The 23,721-nt window shown below is 40.9% G+C and overlaps 1 protein-coding gene across 2 annotated transcripts in view; it reads left to right on the top strand.

Annotated features, from left to right (window-relative positions):
- Nucleotides 1-23,721, top strand: part of dpp6a (dipeptidyl-peptidase 6a) — a 247,212-nt gene that overhangs the window by 21,202 nt on the left and 202,289 nt on the right. Inside the window, exon 1 of one of the 2 annotated variants that reach the window (XM_075452815.1) lies at nt 21,267-21,349. The exons of the other annotated variant lie outside the window; for it this stretch is intronic. Coding sequence (XP_075308930.1) covers nt 21,299-21,349 — 51 coding nt within the window. The 5' untranslated portion in view covers nt 21,267-21,298. Of the gene's footprint in view, nt 1-21,266; nt 21,350-23,721 lie in introns of those variants that run through there. 2 annotated transcript variants of the gene reach the window in all.

The following is a 23,721-nucleotide window of genomic DNA, read 5'->3' as shown; positions in this document are numbered from 1 at the left end:
CTCCTGTCTTCATCCATAAGATATCAGAAGTCTTTTTTTGTTTGTAAACTAAAACTGAAGCATTTTTTTTATTCAACCACAAAAATGTAAGGGATATGCAGAAAACCTTAAGAATAGATGGACACTTGGACCTGAAGCATTAGTTTTTGCAGTTCTGCAAAGATGGCCCTGACTGAGAACAAAGAAACCTGACAGTCCCATGAAGTGGCGGCTTGTCAATCACAATTGGCCCTTTTATCTTCTATTTGACTCTGGATTAAACCATAACTAACAAAACAGACATGAGCCTCATAGGACGCTGTCAGTTTAAAACATCTATTCAAACATGGGGAAACTGTACTACTTTAATTAAAAAATTATGGTCTGTAAACACTTCCGTAGGTTGTACAGAGATACATGAGATCGTTAGAAGTAGTGTGCTTTCTGATCCAGTAGAGGGTGCTGTATTATCAGCTTGACTGAATGCATGCACCAGTAATTTCTTAGCAAAATAAGCATATTTTACAGATGAACAATCATGGCACCAAATAATCTGAGAAGCACAGTCGTGAAATATTTTTGATTTTACATTATAAGTGATATCGTAAAACAACAAAGTTTCTAAATTTGCGTGTTTTTTTTGTTTTTTTTCCAATTAGATTTTTGTAAAACGTCACAGCCCTGAAACGTCGCAGTTACGACCCTAAACGTATTAAGAAAATGTTAATTAAGGTTAAAAAAGATAAAAGGAGAAGTAGAGTAATTTTCCTGTACACTTTTATTAAAGCTGTCTTCTGCTGTAAACACTGCCACCCAGTGGCCGTCGTATAGGATGCATGTTTAAGGAACTTCCGCATTAGCTTCATTTCATTTCGACTTTCAGATCATTAAAAAAAGTTGCCTTCTGTGTCTAAAATGACTGTTTGAAAGTAATAAGACTGAAGCAGTGATCTAAAATTTTGACCCAGAAAAAACTTGTGCTTATTGCACACTGATGAAAATAGCTGTAAAATAAAAGCTTTGAAGTTTGTTGTGTCTCTTGTGTAAAACTCCCAAGATGTTCAGGACTTTTGTTAGCATCTCTGTCCATCTGGTCTTTGTCATTATAAACTCAAGCTGTTCTCAGCAGCCTTTCTGTCTGTATGTATTGATTGTAAGGGAAATACCTAGAGTGTGACATAGCCAATTTATCATGAACATTAGAGGCGCACACCCAATGTCACTATATAGGCCCAATTCATCACTGTATTGACCTACCTCTGCTTCTTCCTGGCCATCAATTATAATCTTTGGTAAAGGCGTCAAGTCTGTACTCAGAAGATTTCTTTGTGTTCATCATAGCTGCCCTATGAGTAGTTTGTGCCTCTAGTTATTGACATAACTTTCTTTTAGAGCTTCACATTCTTTGGGATATGATTCACTGTAATTGCAACACGACGCTGCTGTAACTGGAGGGATGCTGGTGCACCTCCTCTCCTCATTCTTTTTGTCCTAACAAGACTTCACCTTCCTTTATTCCACATTTAGCCTTCAACACTTCCCTTTCAGTGACATCCCCCCCTTCATTTTGAACTTCTCGTCCATAAAACCCTGGCATTTAATTTTTCTCTGCAAACCAGAAGTAGAAAAAAAAAAAGAAGCTTGCGACTTGACTGATGGATTTGGGCCATAATGAGTGGGCTCTGACTCGTCGGCTGTCAGGTGAGAGTGTATCTCAGCGCCCCCTGGAGCCTTAGAAAGGTCAACATGCCTCTTAATCAAACATCAGGCAGGCCGGCCCCGCTGTCAGCTGGACGTTGCTGCTCTTTCCCCGCTGAGTTTAAAGTTCGCACCCATCTGCTCCCTGAAACTTACCCTGAGCCACAAAATGCCGCCCTTTCTGCTCTCGTAAAGCTGTCGAGAGGTAGATTTGATAGCTTCTTATTATGAGGCTGGCTTGAAGATGAAGAGGCTCTGAAATTGAGCCAGCTACATGGGACAGTGGATACCTATGAAGTAGTCACACACCTCTCATCTGATATGCTTTATTTATAGGGTGCACATTGGGATGGTTTTAATACATGTATAGAAATGTGTCACACGGGGAACTTTAGGACTGTAGTCTTTGAGGCTCATCTTTTTTTATTCTTTGAAAGGAAATTACTGTTGTGGGCTCCAGTTTTTGTTTAAATAATAAAGCGTTTGTTGGCCTTCCTCAGTTAGGCATCAAAACATGCTCTTTCCAAGAATCATTACCTTTATGAATAAGCGCGCAAGTTTGATGCGCCGTGTCCATCTAAATAGCCTCAGAAGTGCCTCTTTGAAAATAAAACCGAAAATGCTCATCAGGGAGGTTTGTCTCTGAGCATGTGGAACTCGTTACACATTTACTTTTTGACATATTCGTCTCTTTCTCCTCAAAGACATTTAGAAAAGGAGTCCACTCCAGTTTCTAGCCCTCCCGAGATAGAGTTTTTAATATGAAGAGAAGTGGTTCATCTCCAAAGCCTTGGCCAGGAGGAATGATACATTACTATGAGGCCTAATCAAGTTTGGTGTGGCTCATTGGTCCTCTGTGGGCTGCAGCACACTCAAGCACCACTATTTTCCAAAGGCAAATTGGTCGTGGGGATGATGTCCTCGATAATGATTGTTTCTAATGTAAAGCTAATGTAGTGGTGATCAAAGTTTGCCTCTGGAATTTAAATAGTGTGTCTGTGTCTGTGAGGTGGAGAGAAGATAATTGCCTCTCCAAAAGTTTACAGGAAAGTAATTAGGAGGAAAAGTTAGAGATGCACATATGTGTGGAATATTAACTGTGCCGATGACAATGAATGCATCGAGGGAAAAAAAAGTAGTTATTAATTCATTATTTACTCAGAACTATTGGATGATAATAAGATTACTCACTAAAAGAGACCACCAAATAATGAAATGTCTTTTGTCATTTCTGCCGAGCCTGAAAAATGACTTCCGCTATTGTAGACTAAGCTTTCAAGCCCTGCTGCCACAAGCTCGTTGAATAATTATTTAAGAATATGTTTCATTTTTTTGTTGTAAATGTGAGCTGTCTCTGATGATGTCAGATTTCTTGCTAAAAACGCTGCCCCGGTCAGCTTAAATGCACTGATCAAGCCCTGCCCACCATTTCACATCAGCATTGATGTGTTTGATTTGGTTCAAAATAAGTCGAGTCACCCAAGTGCAGGACAAGGCATCAACATTTTTAAACATGTTCCTGGAAATTAGAAGGGCTAAACACGATGAAGATTATGTAAAGAAAAAATTAACTATTTTCCATGTTGGATCAGATATTGCTTTTTTAAATAATCCTCATATGCAAGGCAGACAAATTCATTTTGTAGTTTAAGTGTTTTATTTTGTTTTAATTCAGACAGACTTTATGTTCTCCATAAATTTGACCAAAATAGTAAAAAACATAATCAGATATTTTATCATAATGTTTTTACATACACTATATTGCCAAAAGTATTCACTCACCCATCCGAATAATTAAATCCAAGTGTTCCAATCACTTTCATGGCCACAGGTGTATAAATTCAAGCACCTAGGTATGCAGACTGCTTCTACAAACACTTGTGAAAGAATGGGTCGCTCTCAGGAGCGTGATATCGTGATAGGATGTCAGAGTTGAAGCTGTTATAGCTGCAAAGAGTCGGCCGACGTCATATTAAACCCTATGGATTAAGAATGAGATGTCACTTCAGGTCACATGCAGGTAAAGGCAGATTTGTCAGTGATAGCCATTTAATGCATTTACATTTTTCAAATACTTCCGCAAAATGATTACCTTGAAGTTGTCATTGTTAGTGGTATAGTTTACCATTTTTGTGCTAAACAACAGTACATATTAGGGATTCTTTAGAAAGAAGCAGCATTTGATCCAATGAATCCACTGCTGTATTGGAGCCTGAGACCTGAATCTTCCATTCCTGGCATTGGCATTTCTTGATTAATAGCCTGTACATGGCGATGATGTTTCCCTGACACGGGCAGCTGACAGTGCAATGTTTGCAGTGCTATTAAATAGAAAGGCTTTACTATTTTTCAAAAAGCTGAATATGTGAATGCGTTGCCAAATATAAAGGGAGGGAGTCATCATGGGTGGTCTGCCCAAGTTAGGACTGTGAAGTAAGACCTGAAGATGTTGGTAAATCAGGAATACCTTTTATGGGTAACAATAAAGTGTCCCGAGCTGAGGAAATAAAACAATGAGAACTGATGGCTGAGGTGAAATGGTTATTTATTGGAAAAGAAAAGTAATATTATTCAACCAAAACCTAGAAGAAAAACACAAACCCAACGGAACCTGCTGAGGACAACAAGAACCTAAATGATTAAGAGACCAACAAAACCCAAAATCAAACTGTCAACCTCCTTCCACTGAAAGAGTTATGCTCCAGACAACCTGCACAAGCTACTGCAACAACACTCCACAATAGCTGGCTCCACTGGCTCCTCGGTTGCGTCTTCCAGCATCTTTTAAAAGCAGCCCAGCTGATTAGACCAAGTCACTCACAGCTGGGACAACTTTCCTGCTCACCAACTCACCTGGCTGCAGACCACACACACACACACACACACACACACACTCTAGATACGACCCTTGGGTCATAACAGAACAGTAGAAGTTTAAAAAGGCAGTGGTGGAAAGCAAGTTGCCACCACAGCAAGCAGTTTCAAGAGCTCTAGTTTCTTATTATTAGGCCAAAAGTGGGCGAGTGAATACATGCCACGGCCAATAGAGTCCTCACTGTTCCTTCCAAGGTTTAAGTGGGGCTTGATTGGGGTTCCTAGGCAACAGGAACCAGGATTATTTTTGGGCTTTGCTAAGGACCAGGGGCTTTTGGCCTAACAATTTCCCAGGGGCTAGATGGGCGATTTCAAAAGGTGAAAGGTGGGGTTTACCCTTGGGATGAGAACTTTTATCAGCTGGCCAACTTGCTATTTCGTTAATCTACAACAAAGAGATTAAACTTAGTCTATGACTGAAGCTAGAAGTCTAAGTTGCAATTTGCTGTAATTGTTCACGACTATACAGTATTGTGGGTGGGCAATACCAGTGGCCTCCCCATCAAAATGCAAAGAGGTTTTCGAGTTTCATAGCCACAAAGATAGCCTTAGCTGGCAGTGGCCATGTAGTGTAATTGTGGCAACTGGGCCTTCAACTAAACTTTTTACTGCTGTTGCACAACTCTAAAAGTGAAGAATCAAAAGGAGGTATGTTTTCCTGTTTTCCTGTAACATTTGTCTGTTGTTACGACTCTTGCTTTTAACAAAGACGGATCACTTGTTTGTTAGTGGTTAATTTGTTGGAGGACTGATTGATTTTGTACCCAGCTGATCTGCCTGGAAACATGTTTGTAGCCAAATATACTCTGTACGCGATTGACAGCTGTCGCAAAAGTGACTTACCACAACTGACGAATCACTTCAGTATCTTCTTACCTGAAAGTATTGTTAAAGGTGAACTCAAGGCCCCTGTTATAGGTAAGCTGGTGGAGATAAAAGTGATTGTGGTGTCTGTGTTTCCAGAACAAATGGAGCCAGCTGAGTTGGATGGCGCCCAGAGAGTGGGTAGCCATTGGTTTGATTTATATGCTTCAGGATGGAATTAGATCCAGTACTGCAGTAAAGTTGGTTAAGTAAACCCCCGAAATACCAGAAAATAGACCACTGTCCATCTTCACTACTGTCACTTTATCTGACTATCTTAGTCTTTCAGTCACTTATATGTATGTGGTACAAAGGTAGAAGTTACAAGGGGACAGATGAGTCCAGACTTCATTCCTGAATTATTTGAAATTCTAGGTGAGGCATTAAAAGAACTTTAGCTACCTATAGATTCAGAACAAAGCGTTTAAAAGTTAGATTGGTTTGTCCACTCCCATGCCTACCAGTGATTTGGTGTACTTCCCACCGTTCCCCAATCTCCACACACTTCTCAGAATCACCATCTCGGTTTTTATATTTTTAATGACAAAATAACTTCTGTTTGTTTGTGTGAATTTCTGAGTCAAAGTCGAAGTGACCAGTGCCAGAGACAGCAGCCAGCTGGCGCTTTGGCTGCAGGGAAATGAGTCGGTGCCAAGGCTTGCCTTCTTTTTCTGCCGGTCTCTCTTGTCCTCCTCGCCTGATCACATCCTTTCTTTCTTCATCTCCCCAAAGCCAAGTTTGTAAATAGCAGCTTTTACTCCTCTTTGCTGCTTCTCTCTCAGCCACTTTGCAAAAGCCGCTTAGAGCTGAAGCACAATTAATCATGCGCAATCGTCTAACCACAGACTGTAGTGGCCACATTTAAAATGACGCGCAGCCTTTTGCACTCCAGTATCCACTCAACCACTCAAAAGTACGCGGATTCCCTTGTTGTTCAGTTTGAACTAGGCCTCAGTTGTAATGAGGGAAAATCTGTCATTTTTATTCACCGTGTGATTTCATTTCCCCTATTAAAGCCTGCATTAGCATAGATATTTAAAAAAAAAAACATTTTGTTTTTGCTCCTCAGTAAAAAAATAAAAATGTGTAATTGTGCCCTCTAAAACAGGCCAGTGCACTGACAGCTGGCTCCTCGCAGATAAGCAGAGGTTAAAGAGAAGTCGCGACTTTGTGGTTTGTTGCTCTCATAATAATATCTTACAAAGAATGTGTGTCACAGTAGCTAATTAAGCTGCCAGTTTATGTCCTGATACTAAAAACCTTATGACGGAAAGAGGGTGTACTTTTTTTTTTCCACATGACTGCAAGTAGATCAAATTTAAAGCGCAAAATAAACAATAATTTAATTGATGAAAATGTGTGCTCAGATCAGTTGAGACCTATTTTGGTGGAAGTTGTGCACATCAGTTTTCCAAGCTGATTTTAGCCTCCTCCGCTCTGGGGGCCCCAGGCCAATCAGCTGCACTTCTCTTATACGACGTGCCACTTTCTGCAACGCAACGATTCTCCTAAACGCTGCTGACATTTCAGGGGACACACCGAAGCAAACCAGGGAGCAAAAGTTTCCCTGTGTCATGAAATAAAGTTTCCTACGCCAAACACAAACTCGGTGAAAAGCTGTTTGAGCATAATGGACTTTCTGTAGATGAATTATTTTTTAATTAGGATATGCAAATGGATTGTTTCTGTCAGTCGTTGCAAGGTTTTCATGTGCTAAACAGCTCAGCACTTAACAGATTGTCACATTGTCGTTTTTCTCTTCATGATGATTTAATTAAAATGTTTTTCACCTCATTTACCTCACTCATACTGTATTGTTTAAAACGATAAAAACTTTATTTCATAAATGCATCCATAATAATGAGCTGAATATGATTTGTAACTCATTTCAAATTAATCTCTGGATCTGCACATCCAGTCACCTCGCTCTTGCTGCATCATTTGTTATCACAAGAAGGAACAGTTTTACAGCTAAATCTTAATGTAACACTACCATGTAGAACACTAATTGTCTCTCCTAATGTTTAGACTGCAACATAATTGCACAGTTGGCTCTTTTTTTCCTTGTGGAACAACTGTAACCATGGAGGTTGTTGAAATTCAGTCTGGGAAGGGAATTTCAGAACTGTGTTGCTTCATTGCTAAATTGAGCAAAATGTGTTGTGTGGAAGGATTTCTGCAGCGGAGAAAGCTGCGCCGTCCCCAGGGAAATATATCAACATTTCAGCGGCGCTCCTGCAGAAATGACTATGTAGCCACGGGCGTCAGTGCCCCCGTCTCGTTGTGGCTCTGTTGTCATACCCAGACTGAGATAATGGCATCCAGACAAAATTTGTCACTGACATTTTGCATGTCTCTCTTACACAAACGCTGATGAATACGGCCGCCCCCGTGAAGGTGGCGTCTGTGCTGCCGTGACTTGTCTCGGAGGGGTTCGAGTAACTGCAGTGGCTCGGTTATCATCAGCTGAAGGTGTTGCATGCCTTCGGTTTATTGTTTATATTTATTACTGAGCTATATTGACACCTGGAGTGAAGGATCATGTTGAAACTATAGAGTATTATTCCTGCAACATGTTTATTCAGCTCTTATCGTGAGACGGGCTGCTTATAAGCCTGAATAAATGCAGGGTGTGGAATCTTCTTTAGAGGATTTTTGTAAATATTAGCTTTGTTTATCACAGCTTACAGTGGATATCAGCCATAAGTGAAACTGCTGTAAATCTCCGCTCTGACGCCTCCAGGGTGCAAAAAGAAAGATTCCAGACTGTCCGGGTTATCTTATGCGTAATCGCTTGCCCAAATAATGAATGATCGGGCGAGATCAGCAGTGGGGCTTCATATCTGCGAGTGAAATGCTTGCTGCTGTGGTGCTGTGAGAGAAAATAAACAGAGGGAAACAACAGTAATCTCTGCAGAGGCCAACTTTGTTCAGGCTTCACAAACAACAGTAAATAAGAATATGTGGGGGTTTTTTTTGTGTTGGTGGAGCCACAAAAAGCTTGTCAGAAGTGTGAGCAGAGCAGTTGGCCTTTATTGCTTTCAGTGCCGTCATGGTGCCTTTGAGTCTCTGTCCTGCTCCACAATAAACGAAGAGCTGCTTGCTAACTCTGGCCACGTTTACCTTTGGGGCCCGTGTGACTGAAATGCCCCTTTCATCTTGGAAGAATATGTCCGTCTCAATATCCTCTTGGTGCTTATGGCACTGTGCACACAGACGAGGAGGAGGGGAGATGGAGAGTTGTGCACCATAGCATATCCCGTTTGTGTTATCCCCCCTCTTCTAATCTCTGGGGAAAAGTGTGGAGAATGCAATCAGGATGGGTGAGGTGGGGGGACATCCAGATCTGTCGACAAGGAAACAAGGGGACGGTTGACTGGCAGCCCCTTCAGCCGTCCTCTAGTACTTTTCTGCTGTGTGTCACACCCTCCTGCCTCCGCGACTTCCAGTTGTAACTGCCTGCGGTGCAGCGGTTGAGATCTCTGAGATTCGCTGGCGCAGTGCACACAGTATCTCTTTATCCTTCGCCCCAGTGGCCCCCAAGCTCGAACCCACAGAGCGGAGCCACATTTGATATGCTCCGTCAACACTTTTTGTTTTCTCAAAGGATCAACTCTGAAGTTTTGTTTAACTTGCTGCCAATTTTCTAAACCCGCCCAATGAGTTTGCAAGTCCAGCTGATAACAGTTTAAAGATGCATCTGTAAAGCTGCAGCTGAGATATGCAGCAATCTGAGATTTTCGGGATTTACCAGAAAGTTTTAAGGTTCGGCCACAAGGAAAGAACATGCACAAATAAAAGATTGGGAGAATATCATTGTTTTGTTCGATCAAAACTGATAAATTCATTACAACTGCGAGCTGTCTTTAATAAGAGGAGTTCTGCTAAGAGTCCTCGTCTGTTATATACGAGCAGGAAAGCACTAAATAAAATGTGAGATGGATTGAGAAAAATATGGGCACATCAACAGGCAACACTCTGTCATTGCTCCTGGTGTACTAAGGAGCTTTTTTACTGCTGTTTGCAATGAGGATAACCCTGAGATTTACTGAAGGTTTACGATATAAGGTCATGGTCACGGGGCGACAGAGAAAATTAAAGTCTTGCTGCAGAAATACAGTGACCGGCAGAAAAATCTAGCAATAAAGGGGAACATTTTTTTAATGATTAGTTTTCAATTTAAGGCAGAGGAACAGTTTGTCCACTTCTTTCAAAGAAGAAATTGTGCACACAAGTAAATATTTAGAAAATTTCTCATCACTTTTAAAATGTGTAGTTATGGACAAATATTCCCCGTGCACACTCTGTTGCTCATCTACTTCAACTGAACACAAACACGAATTGTGTCATGATTTGATTTAGAGTCGCCTGTTAACAATTCGATGGCTTTAAAGACCCTTAATCGCATGACATCTATGACATCGTCTGCATCTACAATACGATGTTCTCAGCAGGACGTCTATTGACATTAGTAACACGTTGTCTTATTTCGATGTTGTGAATAAGAAGTTAGTTGAACCTGCCCTCATCTTTACTTCTCACAGGCTCAGTTTGAAGCAATTATAGAGATCTTAGGAAAAGCTGCAGAAAAGAAATGTGAATTAGACATGTTCCCATTGACTGTTTTGAAGTGGGGCTCATGGTGCTGTGTGTGTGTGTGTGTGTGTGGGGGGGGGTGGGGGGGGGGGGGGGTCACCTCACAGCAAAAAGGTTCCTGGTTCAGATGTAAGCTGTGGCCTTTTTGTGTGGAGTTTGCATGTTCTCCCCGTGCATGTGTGGATGGATGGATGGATGGATGGATGGTTTGAAATGAATAAACTAGAATAGTCACTGAGAGGGTTATGTTGCTGCTTTTGGGCCATATGACTTGTGGTTGTAATTCAGTAGAAGAAGTAGTCGTCTTTACTGGAAACTACCCTTAAAAAGGAATAAAATAACATCTACAGTGGACAAAACTGCTTCGGTCTCGTTGGGATGTTCTCTTAACCTCATTAGTTGTAAGTTGTTCCTCTTTTTGTTCCAACTTGTTTTCTTTGAATTTTTTTTAGTTAAATTGTCTTAACGTTACTTTAAAGTCATTATATCATGTTTTTTTTATTTACATTTTCACACTGCACCAACTTTCGTTGGGATTTGTTGGGATTTATTTGATCTTAATGTTATATTTCATTTTGACTGAAGAAAGGATCCGCAAGTGGGGATTCAGTTTTTTGCTATGAGCAAAATTGGACGCTGTCATGCAGAAATCTGAAGAATCGTTCCGAAAATGTCGTGTCATTAGTTTTGTTTTTTCAAAGAGGAAATTAAAGAAAAGAAAGACAAATTGCCTGCCATCAGCACTTCGGGCCTGGTTGCCTATCAGTGCATGGCTTTTCTGGTCTTAATGCTAAATATTAAACTGCTGAATAAACTTTTTTCCTTTGGTTCTTCTTTAAAATCCTTTTTATAAGTGGAGGAAATCCATTCATCTGTCCTGCAGGTTGATCCTATACTGAGGCAGAGCGAATGCAGGTTGTGTCTGACATTGCTGTGGGAAATTACATTCCCTCTTCTGGTCCTCCTGTCATTTACCTTGAGTCGGTGTATGACAAGCCCCTTACATTATTAAACACAGTGCACATGCTCCTCCATCTGTCACAATATTGGCCTCTCCTGCCTGTTCTACTTGATTGGCTCAGGTTGTCATCAATCTGATGCTCCTGAATTGGTCTAGTGTTCAGATCAATGGTCAGACTGGGGAGTATAGTTCTGACCTTCAACTCATCCTTCCCATCCAAACCAAACCCTTTCCAGGGCCGGATGAAGGTTTCAATTTCAAAACAAACAGATAAGTATTTATGAGTGATGTAAAGTCCTTGACTCAAACCGTTTACTCAACCCATCCCTGTCTGTCCTCAGCGTGGCATGAAATTAACCTTATTTCAGTGAAGTAGGATTTTCTTCCTCCAATCTCACTTCTGACAGGCTGAGGCTAATGGAAGAGAATGAATGCTATGAATGAATGCCTCAGTGTTTTGGTCAAATCATCTTAAGATATGAGTCGGGTGTTGACTTATTTGTTGGCCTCTCTGAACTGCTTTAGTTCACTTTAAGGCAATTAGTTCAAAGGAACATCTCTTCTGACAAAGACAGATTGTTTTATTGAAAGCCGTTTGAAGTTAAATGAATCTCATTCTGCTGACTTCTCGATGAATTGATATTAACACATGCCTACGATTACTCTGAGGGTTCACTGAGCAAAACCTGATCACTTAGGACTTTTTTGGGCTCTAATTGGGTTTTGAATATTAAAGGTTGTGTGGCTTTGAAAAGCAAATGATGCCAACCTCTTGGGATAGAACATGTGAAACCAACAGTGTAATGCTGAAGATCAAATGTAACAACGGCTTCAAACGGTGTGAATAGGAGAGGGAGGAACACACAACCTTAAGTGGATGTGGTGTGACAATCCAAACTGTCTGAGATGTCTGTTTCTTCTGAGAACCTAAAACTGTGTGTGAACACGCAAGATAAAATGGGTTTAATCCATATTGGTCTTTCTACAATATTGTGTTGAAAAGCAGTAGAAAAACTCAAGTTAAGGAGCTTTTCACACTGAAAACCATGATTAGAACTAGGGTAAATGTTTCTCTTTTCTTGCTCCGGGTACTGCACATTGATTTCTTCTTTATAAAAATGAATCTAAAATGGATTGAATCCATCTGAAATTCACAGCAGTATATCTATAGTTTCAGATAAAAAGGGAGGTAGTCATCCAATGCAGAAGTGCCCTAAAGTGCTATATTAATGAATTACCACAAAGGGATCTATATATCTCTGGCTCCTATACACTCATAATGGAATAAACTTCCCTGGTGACTGCAGTGTATACAGCTCATTAGAGCTCCCCGGTTCCACCTTTTTGTCCAAATTTGGTCACTTCATGCTCCAAACAGGACAAAAATGGCGACTGCCAGGTGCTTAAATGGAGGTGAAGGAGACTTGTCGATGTGTTTCCATTTAAGTAATAGCCTGTTACAAAAATTATGAAACAACTGTCTCACTTCATGTCATTGTGCTTTCTCTGACTCTCCCTGTACACTCATTTCACAAACGGCTTCCATGGAAACCAGTGTTTTTTGCTCATCTCTGAAAATGGTCTGCTTTTGCTTGAATTGGCGTGCAGTGCATTATCTACCTTAGTATACAGTTGGAAGTTGGCTTTTTTTTTTTTTCAATCCACTTTCATTTCAAGTTTTGGTGTTCTTGGAAGTTTGCTTCATAGTTGGGGAATCATTGATGGATTCAAACGTGGTGCTTTAATGCCTCAAAGAGAAACGCCCCGTTAGGCACGCACGCAAGATTGGAAGCTTTGTCTTTTGTTTTTTGTTTTTTTTCAATTTTGCTATGTTTTCTTTACACATGTATGTGGCTGTTGGGGTATGTTCAGACTGCATGTCAAATGTTTATTTTTTTAGTTTTTTTTTAGCTCATATGTGACTCAGATCTTTTTTCATGATAGTTTGAACACAGCACAAGTCACAAGGAGTATTTTTTCAATCCTGATTTGGACCACGTCAGTATGTGGTCACGAATCGGATACCAATCGGGATTTTTTTGTTGCAACGTGAGCTTAGTTTGAACAGTCAAACTGCAGGCGGAAGTCACCACATGTGTGCAGAACTGAAATCAGCCCCAACTGTAAGCACTTTTAAATCCAGGTTAGAAACATTTCTCTTTTGGTGTGCTCATGGTTGAGTTTAATTTTAAAGCATAATGCTATAAATCGTCTTAATTGTTTTATATTTTTCTTTTTTCCCTTCTTCTTTGATTGCTTTAAAATTTGTTTTTTAATTTTTATTCTTATTTTTTTTCTCTTTAAATTGCTTGTTTTTATGCTGCTTTATGCTGTTCTTTTAAATGCCTTGTCTTTATGTAAAGCACATTGAGTTGCCTGTGGTATGAAATGTGCTATATAAATACAGATGTCTAGCCTTGCCTGTCTTTTCTAAATATGATGGACGAGATCAGACGTTAGCAAGACGTTGAAAGTTTGAGTGTGTAAATAGTCACCAGCGTCTCCATTTCTGTTTTGGACTTCCTGTATCTTGTGACATCTTTGTTTTTTTTGCGACGTGGGACAATTCAGTGTCGTCAATTGTTTACGCTCAAATCTGATATGGATCAGATTGAAAAAAGCATTGTGAACAGGCTAATAAAAAAGATCAGATCTGAGCAGTAAATCGGAACCAGTTTTGATTTCACATTCTGGTGTCCTCCACATGTGCTACCTCTACTCATTGGCTTCCACAAAAAACTGTGGAAATCATTATATATCAGTCTAAACCTTCCAATAAATGTTTTCATGTTAAATAGAGGTTCAGTATGATCTGACTTGAGGTTTCACACCTGTAATTTTGGTTCAGAGCAAACGTTGGAGTCTGAAAGTCTGGACCAAAGAAGTTAGGTGTGAAAAGGTCTGAAGACATCAACATTTGCTCTAAAGTCTTCATTAGAATGGATGGAACTGCTTCTTTCCCCCTTCTTAAATCAGGCTGCACATAGAGCTTTGAAAGCTGGGGGAGACTTCTGCTCTCCAGCCATGATTGATTGAAGTGCTCATGATGCTCAGCACAGCATAAGAAGTAGGTTGAGCATCGCCATGTTGTGATGCTTCCCTGTGTTCAGGGATTTTGTCAGTTTCTGAAGTGTCAGTCACTGTCCTCCATGTCGTAAAAGTGAAATATTTCCATGTGTGTTCCACATTGTCACTCTTTAAAAGTGTACTTACTGTCTCCATTCTGCCCTAACCGCCTGCCTGTGTAGTAATTGAGATGAGCCACAAGGGAGAAGAAACTTGGAGCCAAGTCAAAACTTTGATCTTTTATTCACAAGCCATGGCCTTAATGACGTTTCAGACTTCTTCATCCCCTTAAACCCTCCCTATAGATTCTTCTTTTTCTACTCTATGCTGTCTTTACATATGGACCTGGCATTATATTCTGATAGCCTTATTAATAACAATTCCGGCAAAATATAACAGCAGCGACTCGTTCAGACATTGGTTTTATTATGAGGAATGGGGCAATTTGGCATAGAAGCATGTGGGTGTTCGGAGAAGGCCCCTCACTTATCTAAATAGCCAAGAGTCATACGCTGAATGTCATGTTATTAACTATGGCTGTAATACAAATTCAATTCAGAGGCCAGATTAAATTAAGGAAGTGCTTGCTAATCAAAAAAATGCAAAGCTATTTTGTAATGGATTTGTACTACATTATTATCGTTTTTTATTCAGTTGATTTTGAGCGGTATGTTTGGCTCCCTGTTTTCCACTCAGCAAGGCTTGTTAAAAAGTTTTGCAGCAGCCTGGTGTGCTCACCACCTTTTTTTTTTTTTTTTACAGTAGTTTGAAATCTTATCATGGTTTTCATTTTAGGTCCGTTTCTCCGCTTAAGCTCAGCAGTCTTACCTGGCTGGCTCCATCCATTCCCTTCCTCGGGGACAATATGTTGGAATTGCTCTCTTCAGACCAGAGGGACTTTTTTCATTCTGTGTCTTCACTTTTTTTTCTCATAATCTTGGGGAATTGAAAAGACACAGCTCAATAATGGAACGAAAGGGTTTGAAAAGGGTTGAGGTGGAGAACCCTGTCGTTTTCCATTAGTTTATTGCTCAGACACAATATCGGGTGTTTGTTTGATAGGCTTAAACAGCCAACTGCATACACGTAACTTCAATCTGAGTTCTTACACAATTCATAACTCGTATTACTGAAGCAACATTTAAAAGTCTTATCATGTGAAATGAAATACAAGCCGAGCTCTGATTCAAATAATAAAAATAAAAAGTTGAAACTTGCGTATGTATCAGAAGTTGTCTGACTGATGAACATTTGAGACATTTCCTGACGGGGTCTTGTTTATTCATCAACATAATTCAAGACTAGGAACTCGGTTGTGCGCTCAGTTAATTTACTCCTTTTGCTTTCATGTTTGGATTGCACCTAATCACATGGTCTGCTGAGTCTGTAAACGAGAAAAAAACGAGCAATTTAAATCCAAGCGCCGCGTGTCGACTGAATGCTTTTCGTCCTGGGGCGGCTGTAACCGGCTCCATGGAATGAAACGGCTGACGTCGAGATGGTAATGTTTGAACGGCACCTGAACCAGGTCTGTACGTGGACTCGGATGTTCCTGCTGAACAAGATAATTTGCTGAATTTGATCTCAGATTCTGCTGAACTTTAGAGTTCGTTTTCCACCTGAATAAGCATGAAATATATTACAATTAATTTTTAAATTGGTCTTCCAGGCATTTTTCTACCTCAGCTGAATATAAAACTGATTTTTTTTTATTCTTTTTTTAATTTTATTAGAGACCATATCCACATCTCCTGATTTATGACCAATACTTGCAGTCCATTTTACTTTGGCTGCCTTCATACACTTACAAACACTTTCTCCACTGGAAATTAAGATTCTTTCCATAGTCGAAGGTGAATTATTTCTTCAATTTCCTCTAAGGTATTTCTTCTTACTCATCTGCTGAAGGGGGTAAGCTTGAGACTAAATGAAGAAAGTTCAGCTTAAAGGTTTTTAATCAGTCATAAAAACAGAACTTTTATGATGTAAATTAGGCAAATTTTCCCTGGAAGAGCTTTGTATTCCCACTGTACAATTATCCAACTTTAAAGGCCCGTCTTTGTACATTTGTGGCAATGAATCATTTAGGGATAAAGGCGCACACTGCTAAAGAGTCTGTGCTGCTCTCTGCTATCACCGCCAAAAAGTGACCGAGGTAGTTTTAAAGAACAAGCTCTAACATCAGACCAAACGGGCTCACAGTGACAACACAAACATGTTCTACAGGGATGTTCAGCCTGTTCTCCGTGAACCAGCATACAGTTAAAGGCAGCGTTTAAGTGGAAATATGTGCTCATAAATGAGATATGTCGAATTGATATTTTTAAATTCTTCCTGGCTGCGAAGGACGGCGACGGATGGCACGTCGTTCCAGTTCACCCTGAACATTTGCAAACATTCATGAACGATCACAAAATGTCGAGGCGGTCCACTCAATAGATAAAATTTAAAATCAAATACTGTATTCATATCCCCTGTGGGACGCAAATTCAGAAATCTCATTAGAATTCCTGATCTGCATGAATGTTTGAACAACATATCATGGCTGTGTATCCAGTAGTTTTTACTGTATTTTATGACAGGTGTGCAAAGACAAACTAATTTGGGCTTCATGACAGCAGAAAGAAATATAAAGTGTTTTTTTTTTTTTTTAGATGTATTATTATACTGAAAAAAAGATTTTTCATGGGGTGACTTAAATACTTTTACATAGCAAAAAAAAAAAATCGTTATTTGATGATGTGGATGATTTTGTAGAGAGTGATAAACATGATAAAAGAAAAGCATAATGACTGTCACAAAGGGCTTTCCTCTTTGTGACAGTCATTATTGCTTCCTTCCTGACGGGTCACACTGCTTCCTCTTCGCATCCTGCTCACCCTCGGAGGAGGAAGTTCACAGAAGAATCGTTGTGTCGTCCCTGTCTCACAACGAAGGCGGGAGGCTGCAGAGACCCCTCCGTTCGAGGTAGTGAGCAGTCAGTGCGAGGCGGGGCAGATGGGCAAGAATCCACCTTGCAAAAGCTCCAAGCTATCTGTTTGTGGAGGAGAGACAGTTTTCTGGAACAATTAGTGTTCTATACTGGCAGCTAGGAGCAGGTTGTGTCTGTGACCAGGGGCGCTTTAGCAACACCCGTGGCCCCGGGGCTACATTTTTTTGGGGCCCCCTCACAGGCTACCTGTCAACCCTTATCTTGCCGTTATGTCGGGAAAAAGCCCTTAGAATATTTGCGGTGCAAGCTGCTGCTGGTAACCTCCACAAGGCTCGTAGCCCGAGATAAAAACCACACACCGACACACACACCAATGTAGGCCACTGTACTGCCACAGCCACTGACGCCAACACACACAATATAAAGACAGAAAGGTCTTTAATGAAACGCAAACCCCATGGTTCTCTCAATCAACAGACCGAAATCCACGAACCCAGCAGTCCTACTACTATGCAGGGCTTAGTGTTGCCAAAATCACTCTCAAGCAAGCAGCAGCGAAACCTTTGAGACATACCTACAGCCGTTGCTATACATAGTCGATTGAATCCTTCCCAAAGCATTAAGACTAGTTGCAGGTTACGTCTCATATGCGAAAAAATTAATAAATAAATTGTGTATTATTAACCGATCTGATTTCAAGCGTCACGCAACTCTTCCTTCATCTTGAAAATGTGCACTTCGCTGTTGTTTTGACGTGTGCATTGAAATACCATTTGCAGCAATATTTCACACTGTCCACCAAGAAAAAAGTAAAACATGATGAGCGCGGACACACCGTTTTAAAGGCGGGGTAGGGGATCTTTTTCTGGAACATTTTTTTACATATTGCTTGAAATACTCTTCACACCCCCATTGCAACCAATTAATTAAAAGTTTTGACACAAATATGAAAAGTTTTAGTGGCCTCTAGAACGTACAATCTAGGAAAAACAGGATCCAATCATTGTGAACGGACCGTTCACAATGATTGGATTCTGATGCCGTCTATCAAACTGCAATCTGCTCCTCCCTCCCCCTCCCCCTCCTTCCCCCTGTGCGCGTACCCTGCTCCGTGAACGAAGCTTGGCAGGAAGCTAAACTAGAGCCAGCTTGGCTAGCACCTAGCATTAATAAACGTATAGTTAGCATATACTAAATACTAAATACTAAATACGGCAACGATCGATGCTTGCTGTCAGAACAGCGCTCGTGCACCTTCGTGCTCGTGCGCGTTCATGTACTCTAGAGGCGTGCCTTCGGGGGGAAAGTGAAGAAAAGGGTTGGGACTTTTTACCTGTGTATTTTCAAAATGCAGCTTCGCTGGACTCAAAATCCAGGATCTCCTACCCTACCTTTAAGTGTACGGTTTTGTTGTGTGTGTGTTTTTTTTTTTGTTTTTTTTTTAAGAATCAAGCTAACAACTACGACAAAGTCCATCTACATAGCGCAATAAACCAATCCAATAGCGCAGATGATCCCAACCCACTTCAAAGCAAAATCATATGGGCCCAAGTCAACATGCCACGGCGGGCAAAATTAATTGCTAAATAGCCTTACCTTAAAACGCTGTCTTGATCACAGGACTTCTCACAATTATCCCACTTTAATCCACACGGTTTAACACACCAAACACTGCTAGCAAACAATGTGTGCTAATTGTATTGCTAATTTCAGAATCAGAACTGTGTAGGCTACTTCTGCTACTTCTGCGTAGCTGCTTCTGTCCGAGTGAGTGCTGTGAGAGACGTTAAAAATTGTAACATTTTACACGCCGTAAAGGGTGTCAAGAAGATGATACAATGTAACCGCAACATTCCGAGGCCTCACTTCTCAACTTGTTGGAGTTCGATTTGTTTCGGACCCATCATCATCATTTAGGATTAACTGGATTCTTGCTACAAACATCAGTGCACCGAACGAAACAAACGACTAAACAAATTATGTTAGTCTTGATTTAATTTCTCCTCTTTTTATTAAACAATGAAATATACATTTGACTTTTTACAGCGGATCCCCCTGTTGATGGCGCTCTGGGGGCCACTTACGCTGCTCATATTAAGGACTGTCTGCAGCATCGGGTACATCGGTGAAAGAGGAGCAAAGACAAAAACTGAAGGCCCTGTTTGGTTGAAATGACACTTTTTGCTCCTCTTCCTCCTGATTTCAACAAGAGGACGGTTTTACAGGGATGCTCAACCCTGCTGATTTGATGGATTGAAGTTTGCTTGTGATAAACGGTGATAGATGGTTAGTCCAAATAGTTTTTGAGACTGCATTCTCCTTTCCAAACCGTTTCCACAGAAGACTCCTCTGATGGTTCTGTGTAACAAACCCTCTCCCGCGTCTGATTAATCTCCTGCCACGTCTCCGCACACCTTGCTATTTTTTGCAAAACTCAGCAGGATTGTTGGAAAATTACAAAAGTTGTTGAAGACAGCATGTCCTGATGCCAGTGACAGACGTTGGGTTTCAGATATGGTTCACCGATCCAGTAACGTGGATCAGTACGAGCGCCAGCTCTGACCATATTGTGCTAATGGGATTGGGTATCCATGCATACATTCATTCAATCACAGCAGGCTGTCCATTTTTCAGTGCCACAACTATTCTGTGGGCTTATACAGGGTGTTGTATGCAGAATTTAAATCAGGGGAAATGATATTAGATCAGTACTGTGTATTGGCAGATACCCAGAGGTGGTCTTGAAATTGCTATCGGAGTGAAAAAGATGGATTGGTGCATCCCTGTTAGATGATGCGACAAACACTTTGTTGTACTCATGCTGAGGCCTCTTAATTGTTCCAATAGATGAACCCCAAAGCTGTTATTGGAGTAACTGATTATATTTGTGAATGTTTGTTTTGGAGGAGAATGAGCTCACTCTCTGAATTCTTTTTTTTTTTTTTTTTTTTCTGCTTGTTTCTGTTGCAACAAAACCCAAGAGAGGTTTGGTTTTCCATGCTTGCATTCATGTGAGCCTGGCAGCCACTTTGTTGTTCCTGCTCTAAGTCACCCTTGAAAGTTTGAAGAGTTGGACCAATATTGACCAAGCAAATGAAACTCGATGGAAAACTTCCCGAACTTTCTCATGACAAAAGTTAGTTCCGCTCTGAAGTAGAGCTTTCTGTCTTTTTCAATCCCAGCCCAGTGCCACTCTTGTGCTCTTTCTCTGCTTTCCATTTACTAGCTGTTAGGCTTGAGTGTAACTGCTTTGGCACTCTGGCTTACCACGCTAAGGCTCTGAACATTGCGTGAATTTAGATTGATCCTGGGCATGGCCTCATATCAATCTTCCAAAAAGTTTGGGATAATTTGCAAAGTGCAATTCACAACACGAATATCTCACCACCTCTTTAATACAGCCCATCGGAAAGGCTGGATGAATTGATCTGTGGATCGGTGGATGGCAGCAGAAAGCTCATTTAGTCATTGGTAAAAGTCACTGGTAAAAGTCACTTTGATATCTACTAACTTAAGAAGCAACAAACTTTTGTTTGGTTGCATGTCTGGTGTTTATTTTAGGGGAACAGATGATTTTGTTTCCCATCTGTTCTTGCGTTCTCCCTCACTCCTCCCTTCCTCTGTCTTTGTGTCTTTTGCCCACCTGCCAGCTCCAAGCACACACACACACCTTAGCCTCACTAAGGCAGTGATGGAGATGTAATGCTCTGTTTGGCTGTGTTTGCTGGCAGATGCCTCTCTCATGTCTGAACCAACAGCTTATGTTTGAACCCTCCTATTAAGTTCAGGTGCAGAACCTGACAAAAAAACATCCTCACGAGGCGGAGGAGCTTAGTGAGGAGGTGAGAAAGGTAGACTGAGAATGAATCGGGGGAGGGAGTGTGTAGGCAAACACGGACTGCCGCAGCTACAACAAGTGAGAGTTCGAGAAGACGACTTGTCTTGAAGGGACAAATACTGATAAAACCTTATCGTCATCGATGAGAAAGATTGAGAGGCTGAGAAAAGTCGAGCAGGGATAGGCAGAGTTCCGTGGAGGGGATAGAGGAGCAGCCGGAGCACACATTTCCAAAAAAAAACATCCCGGCGAGTAGATCACCGCACATCTCTGTGAATCCTTGTCGCTGTGTGATTGATTGGCTAACGTGGGAGTGTGCTTGGAGTCTGCCAGGCAGCTGATAGGAGGAGTGCTGGGCTCGCCGAAGAGGGCTCCGCTAATCCTCCCACTTTCAGCGAAGCCTCCCACTCATTCAGGACTTTTCTGCAAGTGAGGGAAAGGAGACCAGAGGAGGAAAGTGTTGTGGGGAGCTTATGCTGTTGCTTCAGTCATGTCAATGCTAATTGTCACTCAGAGGATTGATACCACCACCTCCAAAATGGTAAGGCTGAGACTGCACTCGCGCTGTAGTGTGCTTACTGAAGAATTGTTGAGCTGGACCGTGATTGCAGACTTTTTTTATTTTTCTATTACTCTTTATTTGGCCCATAGGGTTTGCATGTTGCTTTTTAACAGTAAACAGAGTTGTACGTCTGCATGTTTTAGTTGAATTGTTGCCATTTTTCTCAGTTTTATTTATTGACTCTTTGCAAAGGATATTTAAGTGTTTTGCTGGCACGACTCGTTCTAATGAAAATATCAATTATGGTCTGCTTTTTAACTGAGCATCTGGTCTGTCGTGCACGGACATGAGTGGTATTCAGGGTGGGACCACTTGACTCAAAGTCTGGATTGTCTGAGTACAATAGAAGGACAGGAGCACTGTAGTTAATGACTAGCGCTGCCCCCCCCCCCCCCCCCCCCCCCGGGCTCTCGTTCATAACTCACTCAACATCTCTCAAGGCCCCTGAGCTAAGGTGGACGTTAAATCTGGCACTCCACCTATCTCATAACATCAACCTCCGGCCACTTGTGTTCTTCTTTATTTGCTCGTCTGATTCCCCCCGTTTGAACTCTTGAAAGCTCATCAAAGGAGCTGGGGGCCAAAGGTGAGTCATTGAGCTGTGATCTCTGGGGATGCTGGTGCAACACACTTATCATGTTATCTTCGCTTCAGCGGCTTGCTGTAGCGATTTGCTGGTTTCAGATCACTCGGGGGGAATATGGGACCAAAAGGTTTCAGGGGTGTGAAAGTCCTACAAGCATTTATTAATCTGTTAAAACAGTCGTTTTATGATAGTTCTCCAGGGTTTCTGACGCTTTCAAAAATTTTCCTTGGATTATTTGCTGCTTTTTCACTCCTGGTCAGTTTAGTCCTTATTTCCAGAGGAATATGTTTTGTTTGTTAAGCTACACAACACTTACTTCTGAATTATACAAACATATGAAGGTCAAACGAAATGGAGGAAGTAGGGTTGTCTCTACATAAAACTTTGCAAAGAACCAATTTATAGTTGTATCTTTAGGCACGTTGTTACTTAGCAGTCTGTCACAAGGGCACATCATTCGTTCCCATTTCTTTAGTTGCATCAATAAGACTTATTTATTTTGCACCAACAAGGGGATTTTGAAGAGGTGGAAGCTGAAAAATTGGCATATCTCAGCATGGTGTGAAGTGTGTCCTTAAAAATGAGGAAACTGGACAAGTGGAGGACAAAAGATGAAGTGTCAGGCTTAAAAAACTATCTACAGCAGATGAACATGATCTGAAAGTGATGTCCTTAAGAAAGAGGAAAAAATCCAGCAAAGACCTGACACAGGACCATCAGCTGATCCATCTACTCTTCACTAAAGCCTCATGAGAAATGGTCTCCATGGAAGGGTGGCTGTCAAGAAGCCATTCTTAAAGAAGGGAAACAGAGAGGTATGCCAAATGAATGTGGAATAAAATCCATATATATAAATGGCTTAGATGTAAGTATGTCTGATCCAACCCCGAAGCTATCACATACCATCATTTTACTGAAAGGCATATTCTAAGTAAAATCACATTATTTTCCTCACTAACTAGGTTTTGGTGGCTGAAGCTAACCGATGAAAATGGAGCTTTAGAGATGATTATTTTGCACTGAAATCAAACTCAAGTGTTGTGTTAAAAAGCAATTTCCTGCAACTTTCAGTTTTAATCAGAACTCAAACACCTCAGAAAGAATATTTCCGCTTGATGTCTCAGGACTTCTGACAGTTGGGTTTAGGAAAACCCATTAAAACGTAAACCATGACAGAAGGAGCATACTGTATCTCCTATCTGAAACGAGGTTCTCTTCCACGTTCTGGTTCAACAAGGTGACACGTCCTGCAATAGTGACAACGCTCGGCGTCTATTTCAGACACTGAATGATTTCTGTTGAAGTCTGTTGTACACTGCACATTCACAAATTCCACTGTATGTTTGATGGAAGGTTAGCCGAGATGGAAGCATCTCGCATTTTAGTGCAATATCACTGTAATTTGCTAGAAGCTGTTTCCTAAAAAAAAATGTCACCTTGTTTCATACTGTACAAAACTGACATTTTCCCCCCATCCCTAAATCATTAGCTAGCATTGCCTTTAGCATTTTCTGAGTCATAGATGTCATTAGCTACACCCTCTCTCCTTTTGATCAATGTAATGGTGCTTCTTTTAAGATTTAGTCCACAATTAAATATAAACGGAAAAAGTCTATGTATTTTTGTCCAATCATGTCTCAAGTATTACTATCCAGCTTCACTCTCTTGTCTAAACGAACAACATGAGGCTTTAAAAGAGCAGCTCACAAATTAAAAGTCTGTGGTGACAAATTGAGGCTAAAGTGTCCCAAACCAAACAAGTTGG

Source organism: Odontesthes bonariensis, chromosome 20 (genome assembly GCF_027942865.1).
Source record: "Odontesthes bonariensis isolate fOdoBon6 chromosome 20, fOdoBon6.hap1, whole genome shotgun sequence".
NCBI classification, from domain to species: Eukaryota; Metazoa; Chordata; class Actinopteri; order Atheriniformes; family Atherinopsidae; genus Odontesthes; species Odontesthes bonariensis.
Note: the sequence above shows the minus strand (reverse complement) of the source record. Positions and strands in the feature narration are given on the sequence as shown.